General features: G+C 40.9%; 1 protein-coding gene across 2 annotated transcripts in view; it reads right to left on the bottom strand.

Annotated features, from left to right (window-relative positions):
• Positions 1 to 7,486: 7,486 nt before the first annotated feature.
• C25H6orf163 (chromosome 25 C6orf163 homolog) overlaps positions 7,487 to 13,307 on the bottom strand; it is a 21,556-nt gene continuing 15,735 nt past the window's right edge. Inside the window, exons 4-5 of one of the 2 annotated variants that reach the window (XM_076923984.1) lie at positions 12,503 to 12,705; positions 7,487 to 10,391 (exon numbers count right to left, since the gene is read on the bottom strand). In XM_076923984.1, coding sequence (XP_076780099.1) covers positions 9,959 to 10,391; positions 12,503 to 12,705 — 636 coding nt within the window. In that variant the 3' untranslated portion in view covers positions 7,487 to 9,958. The remainder of the gene's footprint in view (positions 10,392 to 12,502; positions 12,706 to 13,307) is intronic. The other variant, XM_076923985.1, reaches the window with a different exon arrangement.

The raw sequence follows: 13,307 nt of genomic DNA, 5'->3' as shown, positions 1-13,307 counted from the left end.
AATGTCTAATTCTCTTTGCCTAATACCTTATAATTCTTCCAGCTCCAAGTCTCAAGTGCTCTTCTTCCAAGTGCCTAATACCTAATAATCATCTGTTCTGAGTTCTCTAGTCCCAGTGTTTTCTTCCTCAATGCCTAATTCCTACTCCAAGTTGTACTCCAAGTTGTACTGTCTAACCTAATTCCTAGTTCCAAGTTGTACTGAACTCTTCTGTCTGCCTCTTGCCTTTTATATGTCTCACTTCTAAGCCACACCTTTAGGTCACGCCTTTAAGCCATGCCCTTAGGTCTTGTCTCTAAATCTGATCTGTAAGTCACGCCCTTAAGTCTCAGCTCTAAATCACAGCTTTAAGTCTCACACACCCAAGGGAAGATCCTGGGTATCTAAAACAAGATGTTATCAGAGTGTGCTCAGCTGTTGTAGGCTAATGTAATCAAGTCTCTTGTCAGGGTATATGGCTCAAGATGGCTGCAAGGATGATAGCTGCCTTCTGTTGGCTCCCCACAGGATGGGACGTAACAGTGGGGCCCCAGTTTGTAATTCCTTCCCACCCCAGGGAGTTCTGAAGCCACAGTTCCCAAGGATGACAAACTGTAACTCTTGTTACAGAAAGAATATTGTGTTGAGTGTGGTGGCACACACATGGAATTCCAGCACTTGAGTGACTGAGGCAGGAGGATAATGAGTTTGCTAGTCTTGGCAGCGAGAGCCTGCATAGAAGAAGGAAGGTAGGTAGGAAAGATGCCAAAGACCAGCCTCTGCATGGAGAGGGATTCTAAGAGAAGGAGTGTCTGGGAGTGGCAAAAACAGATGACTCCAAAGTCAAATCATGGGTCCAATCTGGCAGCCTAAGCTGCTGAAGTCAGCTTTCCATTCTGCTTTTTCTATGTTCTGCTTTCTTTCTCTCTGCTCTGCTTTCTCTGGAGATCTCCAGACAGCTCTCTCTATCATATTCTGCTCCTGCTAGTTCTCCAAGCAGCTCTCTCTTGCTATTCTAAAAACTCTCTCTGCATAGCTCATCTTCTGCAGATCATATGCCCAGTCTTTTCTTTTACATAGTAATCCAGTCATTAACCTCAGGTCTCCTTTTGATGTGAGTCAGCATCCTGTGACCCCAGCTGCTTGCTTCTTAACAGACAGCAAGCACACATTTTATTATAACATTGTAAAAAAATTCAGAGGTCTGCCTGCTCCTGCCTTTGTTAAGTATGGAGGATAAATTATCTGTGTGGGACCCTGACCTGAAATTACCTTTTCTACCACACCTGGGCCTAACCTTGCTGTGTTCAAGGATGACCTTGAACTCAGGAATCTGCCTGCTTTTGTACCTGTCTGCCTTTGTATCTTTCTTACAAGCTGGCCCATTAATGCAGCTGCCTTTGTTCCTTTGGATTCCTGAAGCCCCTCATAATTCATATTGCATTCTTATTTTTTGCATAGTTGAGAAATTACACGTTTTCAAACTCATGTTTTTATTGTTGTTTCCCACAACCTTAAAAGCTGTCCCGAAGATTACAGCATTTACTATTTTGCCAAGACATTAGCTACACCTTTGCCTCCTAGACTCATGCTGTCTCAGATTATCATGGAGTCATTAACGTTAACTGGGAGGACATTCCTTGGAGTAGGAACAAAAAATATGTACATTTTTATACAAACAAGCCTTATGCCCATGGCAGCCACTGATGCTTATGAAGGTCCACTTCCATTGGTCCTGTCCCAGGAGCAGGAAGCATGTCATTCATTCCACCAAGGCTATGACAGACTTGGCAGAAAGAAGAGCATATTACTCAGGTATTAAGTACTGCATAAATCCAGAGATTACATCCAATTATTTCAACGCAATTATCTCTTTCCTGGTAAGTTTGGTTTGAATGTGAAAGAGCACAATAGGCTCATATATTTGAATTTTTTTATGTAGTTGGTGGAACTGTTTGGGAAGGATTAGGAGGTGTGCCCTTGTTGGAGGAGGTGTGTCAATGGGAGTGGGCTTTGAGGTATCAAAAGCTTGTGACATTCCCAGTTAGCTCTCCCTCTGCCTCCAACTTGTGGATTAGCTATAAACTCTTGGCTACTACTTAAGTTCCATATCTACCTTCCCACTACCATGATTCTCCAACATAATGGACATGGACTCACTGTCTGAAAACTGTAAACAAGCCCCTAATTAAATGATCTCTTTTCTAAGTTGTCTTGGGCATGGTGTCCGTCACAGCAATAGAAAGGTAACACATGAAAGACTGCAAGTAGGAAAACAAAGGTAAGTCACCTGAACACCCGGCTTGGACTTCAGCTCAGCACCCTTGATGTGGAGCTTTCCTTCCAATATCAACACCTCCATGCTTTTATTGGGACGAACCATCATTGGTTTAACAGTAGGCCTGCCCTGCTTAGTGGATGCCTACATTCCCTGTCCCTCTCCTTCACCCTTCTCACTCTCATCTGTCACTCAGACCATTAAACTTTCTTATCCTGTGTTGTGAGTCAGACTTTTTCTAGGGAGATGCAACACTCACACTTTTGTTCACTCCAGAAAAGGAGCCACAAGGATAAAGCCACAGTGGGCAGATGAATAGGGAAGTGAGGCTTTGGTAAATTAATGCACTTTCACTTAAACATTTAACATGATCAACACAAAGGCCCTGTGGGCTCTTTCCACTAGAGGGAACTGTTAGATGGAACTCTGAAGCCTTTCACCAAGAGGGGTCAGAACCAACCAGTTTCCCTCTTTGTCTGGATTATTCAATTCCCTTCGGTATCCCCAAACCACCAGTTCTTCGGGAGGAAGATACTCACCCCATTCCCCAAATGTTATGAAGCTCATCAAGTGGGCTAGCCAGCCGGCCAGCCAACCTCAGGAATCCACCTGTCTCACTCTGGAATTACAAGTGTGCCCTGCCCCCTCAGCTTTTCTAAAATGTGAGTTCTAGGATCAAATTCAGGTCTCTGTGCTTGTGAGACAAGCAATTTACTGACTGAGCCATCTCTGCATCTCCTTTTAAAAAGTCATTCATAAGCATTCATAATGCCTGCGATTTTATTGACAGAAGCTTAATATTGTACTGGGTCAGTGGTGTTCATGTTGACTCATGATTGCTTTGCCTTCTTGAAGTTCCAAGCTTATTTTATACCCAGCCTTAAGATACAGGCATCTTCATGTCTTATCATAGACCCTCCTTGTTATGTGTCATGTAGCTGAATATATGTATCATAATTTGCTGAAGTGGTCCTCTGCTACTGGTTATTTGACATGTTTCAAACTTTGGTATTATAAACAGCCCTGGGAATACATAGATTTCAGGATAAAAAATTGTTTTGCATTTAACTTATTCAGGGATGATTTCCAGATCTGAAATTTCTGAAGCTTTAAAATTTTTTGCTCTTGACACAATCTTTCACAATCAAAAAGACAGAAATATTCTTTTAAATTTTCTCCATGTTTGTTTGTGGCCTGATAGTTTATTTCTCATTGCTGAGTAATGTTCAGTTGTGTGCCTGTTCTATAGTGTGCTTGTCCACTTATGTATAGTGTATACGTAGTTTATTGGTGTCTTATAGAAGAGGCTCTCATTCCATAGCCCAGGCTAGACTGTACATCACCATGTAGTCCAGCTGGCCTCAAACTCATGGCAATAGTCCTGCTTCAGATTCTTGAATGTTGACATTATAGGTATGAGCTACCACCTCCCCCACTCCCTCTTTCCCTCCCTCCCTCCCTTCCTCTCTCCCTCCCTCCCTCCCTCTGCCCCTCCCTGCGTCTCTCTCACACAGACACTGGGTTCTGTGTAGAAAGAGATTTTGTCTTGTTTGAGTAGGTACTCACACAGCAGAAATGTGCTCTGTTTTACAAAATGAAAACTGTCCAGTTGCTTTCTAAAGTGGCTGTAATGTTTGTATTCTGATCAGCAGTAAAGATGATTCAGATGCTCTACCATCCTTATTTGGTATGGGCCATTATAATGGTGTCTCTGGCTTACTCTGCGGCTGTGTAATGGCTGAAAATGTTTTCATCTGTCTCTGAGCCATCTATGGAACATCTTCCATGAAGTATCCCTTTTTTTCTTCCCATTCTTCCTAAGTTTTAAGTAGCTATTTGCTTCTGTGTGTTGAGTTTTAAGAGATCTTATGTATCAGTTAGTATGTTTGATCATGTGTGTGATGCAGAATTTTTCTCCATGTCTGCGCCTCACCTTTTATGTCTTGTCTCTTCTTTCTTTCAACTGGCCATCTCTGAGCAGCATATTTAACAAAGCATTTAACAGGACAGCATATTTAACAAAGTTTAGCTCATTAGCTTTTTCTACCATGCCTCTGGGTCAAGCTTCCCTGGCATGTCTAGAGGGCAATATTTAGCAGTAGGACCCTGGGCCTCTGGCTCTTACAATCATTCTTCCCTCTTCTGCATGTTCCCTGAGCTTTGGTGTAGGGATTGTGATACCGGTGTATCCGATGAAGCTACACATTTCACAGCAACAGTGTTTACCTTTAAGGGTCTCAGTAGTATCTTTATTTCCTCAGGGAGCCTTTATGAAAGACTGTAACGAGCTCAGTGATTACCCTTCAAACCCATCAGGCGACAAGCCTATCTGTAAAAAACACTTTTGCTGATGTAAGTAAGGAAAACAAACAAACAAACAAACAAACAAACAAAAAACCAAAACCCTGAGATGGGAAGGTTAGCCCAGATACCCTAAATCCTACTACCAAAAATCCTTGTAAGAGAAAGCTATCATAGATACAGAGAAGAGAGGGTGGTAAAGACTGTGGAGAGAGAGAGAGAGAGAGAGAGAGAGAGAGAGAGCGCTAGGATCCAAGAGTACAGCCTCTCTAAGAAGCTAGGGATGGCAAGGAGTAGACATGCTTCTGGAACCCTCCAGAGGCCTGGGTTTGTTGAGGCTGGTTGAAATTTCACAGCTGTGGGAAGTAAACAGATTTCTACTGTTGCTTTAAGTATCTAGCTTGTGTTAATTTGTTGGGACAACTCTGACATTAAAGTAAACCTTTTCTAAATAACATCTTCTAACTCTGAAAACTAAATATCCTGGAAAAGGTGCATAAGCAAAGTGAAAAAATTAAGTGCTGACTTTGACTTAACAGCTTTACTGGCTGTGTGATTTTGAGAAAATTACTGACATTCCATCAGACTCAGTCTTACTCATCTACATAAGAGGATCCATAAGCCGTGTGTGTGTGTGTGTGTGTGTGTGTGTGTGTGTGTGTGTAGGCCAGAGGAAAACCATCTGGTAACATACCCTCCCCCAAGATGTTTATAACTATATACCCCTAAATACAATTCTGTAAATCAAACATTTTGCAGAATTCAAGAAGCTGGCATTAAATAATTTTAGAGGGAAGTAACTCACAGTGTCCCATCTCTTCTGCAACTCAGGAGATATCGGCACAGACCCATCTGTTGCTGCTATAATCAAAGAGGGTCCTGATATTGCTAGGATTGACTGTGTGGTCTGTTGTAATGAATCCCTGCCTTCTCAGTAGAGTTGCAGAATAGTTGATCACACTGTGAAATCCAAGCTTGTATTATTTACAGGGGAAAAAACCCAACCTGTTTCTAGTTGTGGTGTGGCTCAGCCCTGGCAAACACCTTTAACCCAAGAGGTTTCTGCTTATTGTAAACAGGATTAAATAAAACAAACATAGGCCAAGAGGCAGAGCAATCAACCAGTTGACAGGGTGTGAACATAGAGAAAAAACCATAGAGTACGAGGAAGTCAGTAGAGCAGATAGAGAGATGCACAGGAAGTAGAATGCAGGGACATTCAGTTTGAAGGGTTTGTGAGACTATGGAGAAAGAGAACTTCCTTTTCGTCAGGGACATCAGCTGAGGAGGAAGGTCAGCCGGGTGCTTTCTCTGCCTCTCTGAGCTAACAGGCTTTCACTCCAGCATCTGGCTCCCAAGTTTTTATTGGTAAAATCAAGCAATTGATTTTTTTTTTAAACAACCCAGTAGTCTTGGTAAGATCATCTTTTCTTGAACGTGCCTTTGTCTATCTCAGTCCTCCCAGGAGTCTGTACCTATCTCCAGACTGCAATCTCTCCTGCTGGACCTCTAGCTTGCTCTGCCCTTGAGCCATCCATCACCTTCTTCGGCATTTTCTCAGACATTACTGCCTCATGAATATGTGTAAGATACTGTGATAGTTTGTATATGCTTGGCCCAGGGAGTGGCACTATTAGGAGGTATAGCCTTGTTGGGAGTAGGTGTGTCACTGTGGGCGTGGGCTTTGAGACCATCATCCTAGCTGCCTGGAAGCCAGCCTTCTTCTAGCTGCCTTCCGAACAAGAAACGGAACTCTCAGCTCCTCCAGCCCCACGTCTGTCTGGACGATGCCGTGCTCCTGTTTGATGATAATAAACTGAACTTCTGAACCTGTAAGCCAGCCCCAATGAAATGTTGTCCTTATAAGAGTTGCCTTGCTCATGGTGTCGGTTCCCAGCAGTAAAACCCTAAGACAGAAAACAAGCTCTGCCCCACACATCAGCCCCCTAACAAGTGTCCAACCTGGGCTACCTCCTTTCATTCTTTATCAACCTTTTGAGGTAGCACTCTTTTCAGAAGAGAAAACCGAAGCTTAGGGGGAAAACATTAAATGCCCTGGGTCATTCAGGCCCCTAAGCTTTACACTCACACCCTTTGCCGCAGACCTTATAGCTTGCTGTTCAGCAGCCAGCAGACAAAATCTAAGCTGTAAAGCCCTCTTGTTCCCACAGTAGCTAGCCTAGAGTGAGGGACCTGGGGACTGATGCTTATGCTCTACTATCTAATATTTCAGGAAGTCAGAAGACCCGAGAAAGAAGTTACTTCCCCTATTAATCAAGCTGATTAAGACAGATAAACATGTTTGGTTAGATACTATAATGGCCATAGGAAACTTATACTGAATTTATAAATTAATAGTTAGAAGACATTTCAGACAGGCACTGTTATGTTCCATAGATTAAAAAAAAAATGAAGCAGAGAGATAAGGTGATTTTTGCCTAAGGTCACACAGCCTATGCCTGCACTATATATTATCATTCATATGCACTGGGTAAGAATATTTATTTACAAGGGTATTTAGAAATTGTGAAGAATATAGTGTGTGGAAAATGACTTCTCCCTGAAAGCCAAGACTGTCTTGTAGGATGTGTGCAGGAGGGAGACACTCTACAGTGTATCCCATCTGTGGATGCTCCCCTACAGACTGGCCTACAGCACAGTCTGATCTAGGCAACTTCTCAGTTAAGGTGTCTCATCTCGGATGACTCTAGGCTGTGCGAAGCTGGCAATCAAGGCTAACCAGGACAGCCACTGTCTTGGGGGCGATGCCTCTCCTTTCTGGTAGTTGCCTTGGAAATGAGGACTGCTCTCAAGTCTTGTTCATAGTTGTTTCTTCTCCAAATCCATATGAATTCATGTTAAAAACCTACTCACTGGCAGCATGGTGTCAGGCAATGAGGCCTCGGGAAGTGGTTATGTCCTATAGGATGAGACCTCTTGAATGGAATTATCATCTTTACTGAGAAGGCCCTAGAGAGCTGTCTTCCCTTCTGCAGACACTCGGATCAATGTGCTAATGCTTGGATCTTGGATTCCTCTAAACTTGGAAAGTTAGATTTCTGCTGTTTATATACTTCCCAGTTTATGTTTTATTATATTAGACCAGGCAGATTATGATAGACCTGAACAGGCTAGGTAATAAGTCCAAGGTCTATATATGAATATATCTGTAGGTATTGGCCACAATCAAACTACATTGGTTAGAGTATTAAAATGAGAAGCATTGACAGTACTCAATGCCTGTGTATATTTGTCTGTAAACACAGACTAGGCACATGGGATGGGCATTTTGTTTCCAGATAATGTAATTTGGGGTTCTAAATGACAGGAAGTTTATTGATGACCCGGCATAAAGAAACAAAGTGCATAGCCACATGTCTATGATCACTGTCATAGACCCCAAACTTTGTTGTCACTGTAGCCAGAGCCCTAGTTAGTGTAATTATTTTTATTTTTAAAGATGAACTATTTCTTTTTTTTTTTTTACGATTTATTTATTTTATGTATATGAGTATACTGTTGATGTCTTCTGATATACCAGAAGAGGGCATCAGATACTATTACAGATGGTTGAGAGCCACCATGTGGTTGCTGGGAATTGAACTCTGAAAGAACAGCCAGTGCTCTTAACTGCTGAGTCATCTCTCCAGCTCCTGACGAACTATTTCTTACGCTGTTGGCACACTTTACTTAAAAAGTGCTTCCTGGACTTGCTTCTAGGAGACATGTTTAGTCTCTGCCCTCTACTGAGCCCTGAGCTAATCTTAGCTAAGTAGAAATTCTAGTGTTTTCTGCCAATTTTTGTTACTAGTTAATCAGAAGCACAAGGCCCCAGTGAGTCAGTGATTATTAGTGAGAACAAATGAAGCAGTTTATTCCAGCTGAGGACACTTTTTCTATAAGTTAACTTGAACATTCTACTCTTCTCTATCTCATGGGAGAACTAGTTTGTCAGAAAATCTTCCATAAACATAGATATGTGTGATATTATCATATAGAACAAGGCCCTATAATCTGTGTAGTTTGCAAGCTAAATCCCATCTTCGCCAATGTTTGACTAGCCATAGTGTTAGGTAGCTTTCTGCTCCTCAGGCACAAAATACCCGAGAAAACCAATAAAAGGAGGAAAGATGTATTTTGGCTCATAGTTTCTGTAAGTTGTCAGTCAATCATAACTTTATTGATTCTGGCTGATGAGGACCAGGACAACTTCTGTGGGATGGTTTCTTCTGGACAGGGCAGGGGTGTTACTCCCTTGAACCCTCAACAAGATGGGTTAAAACCTACATAAAACCTGCAAAGACCATACCCACTGACATGCCAACATGGATAGAGGACAACGTCATAAGGCCCTACCTCTAGGTGAAGAGATACAGGCAGTAAACTGGGGCCAGTAGAGGAATGAGGCCTTATAGGTTTTCTGATCCAAAATGGTCATCCCTAAACATATGTGCATATAAGCAATACTAGAAGATGACATGAACTTGAAAGAGAGTGGGAGGACACAGAAGATGTCGGAGGGGAGAGAGGAAGGGGTAGAAATGACATAATACAGTACTTATATATAAAATTCAGAATATATCCAAAAACATAAATTTAAAAATGTTAGTTTTTAGTGGATAGGGTTTTAGAAAAGTGCTATAGGCTTGAGTGTTCTTTCACTTTATTTTAGTGTTTATTGGAATTCTTAGTCCAGGGACAGAAGGGTCAGGTATAGAAAACTCTCAATCCCTAACTATTATAGACAATTTTCTTTCACAACAAGAAAATATAGGTGAATCCTCTCTGAATTATTTATATGCAAGGCCAAGAACTAAAAATTTACCTTAATATATTTGATGAAACTTGATGTTTTTGTTAACCGAACACTAATCTCCCTTCTGTAGGTTACAGCACACAACATGTTCTTTCCTTATTTCCAACTGTAATAAACATGAGCACACTTACAGATCTGATGCAAAAACAATTCAAGCTGGGCACAGAAGTGTGCTTCCATTTTTTTCTAAATACCATTTTCCCTTCCTAATTAGTTTGTCTCCACTCTGCAGGTAGAGGTGGTGCTCACAAGTGCCTTGGGATATGCTTTTCAATATTTTAGTTTTCCATGAAAACATTCACATCACAGAAAACAGAGAGAGAGAAGAGAACATGAGAAACATCAGGACACAACTGAGTTTGAAAATGCCGTAAGAGATTTCATTACTTTGAGAGAGAGAGAAAGAAAGAAACAAACAAATAAACAAAACAGAAATAACTATAACTGTTAGGATAATTTTAAAAGGCAGTTGAAAATTCTTACAGCCCAACAGCACTCTGACCACATACCAACAGCCAGTTCTGAATACATTTATTTAGTTTGGAACATTGTCTTGTGTCATGTGACCTTTCAGCCAATGACCTCTAGTCAGTACTCGGTTCCTTTTCCTTAGCAAGATTGGAAGGTGTTTTCTTTCTTTCGGGCAGAATGAAGTCGGCATGTCCTGGGGAGAGCTTCGGGAAGGTGTAATTGATGTACTTCTGAAATGCAGCCCTGGTTTCCTGTAATTCCTCCTCCAGAAAATCCTTCCAGTTTGTCATGATCCCCAGTTGCTTTGCCATAGACAGCAGCTCCCCCTGGGTATTGACCAGTTTGCCCATCACATTGTCAAGGGTGGCCTGATGTGTTTTTTCTGCCTCCTGAAGCACTTCTTGTACTTCTTCTTGCTTCTGCCTCTGAGCCATGCCATAGTAGACATTCATCTCATGCTCCTTTGCTTTTATCAACTGGCCCAAGCTTACCTTCGGGTCTTTGATAGCTGTCACACCAGTATTTACAAGCTCCTCCAGAGCCTTGCTACAAAAGACCATACAATTCACCAATTAGATCAAGTAGCGACTAAAAACACAATGAATTTACCATGAATCACAGAAGAGTCACTAACCTGAAAGACCTGGTATGCATGAGCTTTCAGACTATATTAGCTATCAATAATTTAAAAATAGTTCTCAGTGGCTGCTTCTCTGCTGTGGGTAAGGGCAAAACCGCTAGTGTCATGTCTAATGGCATCATGGAGAATCTGAGTTCACTCTGGCCATTGTACTTTTTTAAAAAAATTGAAGAGACATTGTTAGAGTCCTAAACCCGAAAAGAGGCATTTCCTCGTATCAATTCAGCTGATTTTTATTTCTGTGAGACAGTATCATTAGTGTTTGGTTTCTGTTACTTTGAGTAGACTTGAACCAACTATGTCAGGCTGACCTCCAAGTCTTTTTGATTTTCGAGATTATAATATAATTATATCATCTCTCCCTTCTCTTTCTGCCACTCCTTGTTCTCTTTCAAATTATGTCCTTTTCATTAGTTGTTATAACATGCATATGTGTATTTATATATACACATGTATGTGTATATTCCTAAATAGAACCTGCTCGATATGTAAAATGTCCCTTGTATGTGTGTTTCGGCTGACCACTTGGTATTGGATAACTACTTGCCGTAGTCCTCCCTGGGGAGGACTCTTTCTCCTGCTCTCAGCCTTCCTCAGTTGCCTGTAGTTTTAAGAGTAGGAGTAGGGCTCCTGTCCACTTTAAACTCCTATTGTTGCCCTTGCTTGACTCATGTTAGGCAGCCATGTTGGTAAGGTTTTATGGGTGTAGCTTCTGACATTATTAGAAACAAAATCTCACAGCAAACTCTCCGATCCTAACCTCCAACTCTGGATCCACCTAAGTGCTGGGTGCTGAGACTATAGGCCAAAGCCACCAAACTCTAGTTCCTCATCTTTAGGATAAAAGAAGCAAACTTTTTACTCACAGACTATATTCATACTCATACACTTTATCTTGACTTAACCTGAGCTATATTTAATTATAGATTATCTCTAACTTTCTGATTACAGAACCAAAATACTTTTAAACTCAAAATTACTGAGAAATCAAGAGTCATAATTTATATAAGTTTTATCAATTGACATTAACAGAATTAGGGGGTTAAATACAGACAATTAAAAAATACATTTATCAATCAATACAAAATAACAATAAATTAATTATACTGTAACACACTTTTATGAAAAAATATTTTCTCAAATAAAATATATTTGGTGAAAAGACTGGCATAGGTTTACATTCATTTGCAAAATTCTTTTATGTATGGCTTCAAAAAAAGCTGCTTTTCATGTTATTTCAGCATATTGTGACACCCTACATATTAAAACTCATAAAAAATAACACTCATTAGAGAAGAGAAAAAAATAACATTATCCTCTTCTCAAAGAATGAGCTTATTGGGGTGGGGGGGTAGAATTTTTTTTTAAAAAGAATGAGCTTATTTCTGAGTATATGTATCAAGGATATAGTCCTTGTTATATGAAGTGTGTTTGGGGGAGACAAAGAATGTGCAAGAAGCAGTAAATAGGGATTTGTGTGTTTTCCTCCACACATTCCCATAAAGTCAATATTTTAACGTATTCATCTATTAGTTTACAAAGAAAAGATCAAGAAAGATCAAGAACTAACACATCCACAACAGTGTGTGAACTAGGTTGGAAATAAGGATCCTTAAGTGTTTATGGAAAGGTGTTTATTGATTCTTCTCAGCCGTTTAGTCCTGGGGATACAAAATGAGAACCATAATATTGGGAAGAATCACTGTTTACTGAGAGGGGATGGAGTATGACTGAGAATAAGGTACGGGATTTCCCAGAATCTCTTAGGCTAAGTGTTAGATATTTGAGCACTTATGCTACCATTTTTCTTAAATCAACCTTTCTCTCCTTCCTTCTCCTCTCCCCTCCTTCCCACTTCCTCTCTCCTATGTTTGTGAATACCAGTATTTGATATACACCACAGTAGAACCAGGGAATGCTGGAGCAGTGTTCCATTATACGCCTTAGCCTTGTTTCCTTCTCTAGGTGGATTTTAGCAGTGTCAGATGCTGATTTGCAGATGTGTTCTCTGGAGTACCTTTTCTGGTCCTCGATAGCTTTCTGGGCAATCTTTCTCTCTTCTTCCCTGGCTTTCTTCACAGCCTCCATCTTCTCCCGGTGACATTCCATCATAATTCTCTGGATCCGATGGACCATACGCTGTTCTGCAGCTGTGTGCTCTCTCTTCAGCTCTTCTTCCATCTGTTGAATCATCTCCACCTTGGTTTTAGCTGCTAGAGCCTTAAAGAAAGGGAATGGAAAACTGGTCTTAGATATGACAGATTTGATGTCTTAAAATGAAGACTAACAGGTGAGATCCATCATTTACTTGATATAATGGATACCCGTTAAACAGGTGATTTAAAAGTAGTTGTGAATCAATCATATGGCTTTTTTCATTCAAGTAAAATATTCAAACTGTGTGTGTGCATGCCCATGCACATACACACAAACACACGAAAGATCACATTAAAAGGCAGTGTGCAAAAAGGAAAATAGGTTAAGGGGGTATGGTTACAGTTTTCTGGCTGCTTTTAATTTTCTCTTCTTTATTCATGCTGGTGGCCAAACCTGGAGTCTCACAGGTACTAGGCTATCACTGGGCTATAGTTCCAACTAACTGCTTTTATTGTCACAGTGTTAATGTACATGGAAATATAGATATGATACTGGAAAATGGCAGAAATAAAAACCATGAAGGGAACCTGAGGCGTAGACAGGAAACACACCTATCAACACAACTACAGGACCCTGTCTTCCAGTCCCCACTGCTCTTCCATGTTCCATGTCATTGGGGTAGCTACCTTTCCTCATTCATGGAGGAGACAAGAACTCCACTGTTG

The sequence above is a fragment of the Arvicanthis niloticus genome, chromosome 25 (genome assembly GCF_011762505.2).
Source record: "Arvicanthis niloticus isolate mArvNil1 chromosome 25, mArvNil1.pat.X, whole genome shotgun sequence".
Classification (NCBI taxonomy): Eukaryota; Metazoa; Chordata; class Mammalia; order Rodentia; family Muridae; genus Arvicanthis; species Arvicanthis niloticus.
Note: the sequence above shows the minus strand (reverse complement) of the source record. Positions and strands in the feature narration are given on the sequence as shown.